Raw genomic sequence first — 2,113 nt, 5'->3', positions numbered from 1 at the left:
CTGCCCTCTTGCAGACTTCCTGAAAAGTGGGGCATCCCAAAATGGGAGTTGGAATAATGTGAATTGCTATAATCCATCCCTCCATGGAGAGGAAAAAACCTGTATTGTGGAAGAGATGACAGGTTTCTCCTGGGAAGTGAATGAGCATGAATGATTTTCTCCAAGAGGTCATATTGCCCATGAGCAACCATTCTGGAGAGGAAAGGAAGGAGGAGACTAGCTTTGGGGCATTGTCACTCTGGGACTAGACCTGCTGCTGGGTCCCTCTCCAGCAGAGCAGGATAAGCATCCGCCTGCGGATCTGCTTGGTTTTCCAGCTGTATACAAGTGGGTTCAGGACAGGTGGCACCAGAAGGTAGGCATCAGCCAGGAGTGTGTGAGTGAGGGGGGGCAGGTGCTTCTGAAACCTGTGGATGATGGACAAGCCAATGAGTGGGATGTAGAAGATAAGGACAGCACAGATGTGGGAGATGCATGTGTTAAAGGCTTTGGCTCGTGCTTCCTGAGAGACGATGCTCAAGATGGCCTTGATAATCATCATGTAAGACAGGAGGATGGCCAGGGAGTCCAGTCCTTTGGTGAGTATCACCGCGGTCAGCCCATAGAAGCTGTTAACCCTGACATCCCCACAAACCAGCCTCAGCATGTCCTGGTGCAGGCAGAAGGAGTGAGAAAGGACATGGGACCTGCAAAAAGGCATCTTCTGAATAAGGACAGCAACAGGTATCACCACACAGATGCCTCGCATAAAGATTGCCCCCCCAGCCTTCATTATCAGGGAGCTCGTCAGGACAGAAGTGTAGCGCAGAGGGTAGCAAATAGCAACGAAGCGGTCAAAAGCCATACCCACCAGAACGCCAGACTCGATGGCAGAGAAGCAGTGGATGAAGTACATCTGGACAATGCATGCATCAAAACAGAGGGAGGTGGACTCGAACCAGAAAATGGCCAGCATGGTGGGCAGGGTGGAGAGAGACAAGCCCAGGTCTGCCACAGACAGCATGAAGAGGAAGTAGTACATTGGTGTATGGAGGTTATGGTCTGTCTTTATCATCCAGAGTAAGCTGCAATTCCCCAGGAGCATGAGGAGGTACAAGCAGCAGAGAGGCAACGCCATCCAGTAGCTGCTCATTGGCAGACCAGGAATACCAGTGAGGATGAAGGTCAGGGTGCTGGGCTCAGTCCTATTGGAAGATGACATCTCACGTATTGATGGTCCCAGGGTCTGGAAATAATAGTGTCTTGAATAAAAGCCCTGTTATGAGACATCCCATGCACCCCAGCTCTAATGATGTTGGGACAGGCTCCCAAGAGCCAAAAACCCCTGTGCAGCTGCCTTCATACATAACCATCACATCAACCAAGGAAAAACCACAGTGGACCAGTCCCAGGATCATTGTCTGGGCTGTGCACAGCAGCAGATAACCACGAAAGAGCAGTGTGGCATTTAATTTGTGTCTCCCCTAGGTGTAGTCCCCAATCTTTAAATACCCAGGGCTTCAGGAGATTTTGTGTTCAGCCCTTTGGGAGTGCCTGAAAGCTTCTCAGCAGTGTAGGCAGGATGACAGCCTGGGGCCAGGGTGCTCCTGCTTGGGAAAGGAGGAGAGGTGGGATGGGGACCTGGAGGTCAGCCCTGGGAACAGGGCTGACTGCTTCCCACAGCAGTAGAAGTAGCAGCCTTGGCCACGCTGGTCCCTGCAAGGCTGAAGCACACGGACAGGAGAGGTAAGGAGAGATGGAAAAGAAGAGAGGCAAAGTCAGAGAAAGATTAATGTTTGTAGTGAACTGAATGCGGTCAGACCACAAGAGATAATATCTCACTCTGAGATGAGAAATAGCCCCATTATATGTGATTCTCTATTGAATCGTTCCTTTTTTTTTTTTTTTTGTTAAGTATGGCAAAATGTGTAATGTTTTAGGGAGCTTTATCATCTAAACCTCCAAGTCAATTAACTAAACCAACCCTGATTGAAGGAAAATGGACTTGTGCTTTACAGCTGACAAAAAGCTTAAATGAAAAGGAAGAAATTCAGAGGCTCAAATAAGATCGAGAACCCGAAGTGGTGTTTCATCTGTCTGAGGCCATTAGAAAACCTAACAGCAAACACCAGGT

At 49.1% G+C, this 2,113-nt stretch overlaps 1 protein-coding gene across 1 annotated transcript; it reads right to left on the bottom strand.

Annotated features, from left to right (window-relative positions):
* Positions 1–1,201, bottom strand: LOC130144726 (olfactory receptor 51H1-like). Its single transcript, XM_056328798.1, has one exon. The coding sequence runs from the start codon at positions 1,199–1,201 to the stop codon at positions 245–247; it is 957 nt and encodes a 318-aa protein (XP_056184773.1). The 3' UTR covers positions 1–244.
* Between the last annotated feature and the right edge of the window lie 912 nt (positions 1,202–2,113).

This window comes from Falco biarmicus, chromosome 2 (genome assembly GCF_023638135.1).
Source record: "Falco biarmicus isolate bFalBia1 chromosome 2, bFalBia1.pri, whole genome shotgun sequence".
Classification (NCBI taxonomy): Eukaryota; Metazoa; Chordata; class Aves; order Falconiformes; family Falconidae; genus Falco; species Falco biarmicus.
The sequence above is the reverse complement of the archived record's forward strand: the minus strand, read 5'-3'. Positions and strand labels throughout refer to the sequence as shown.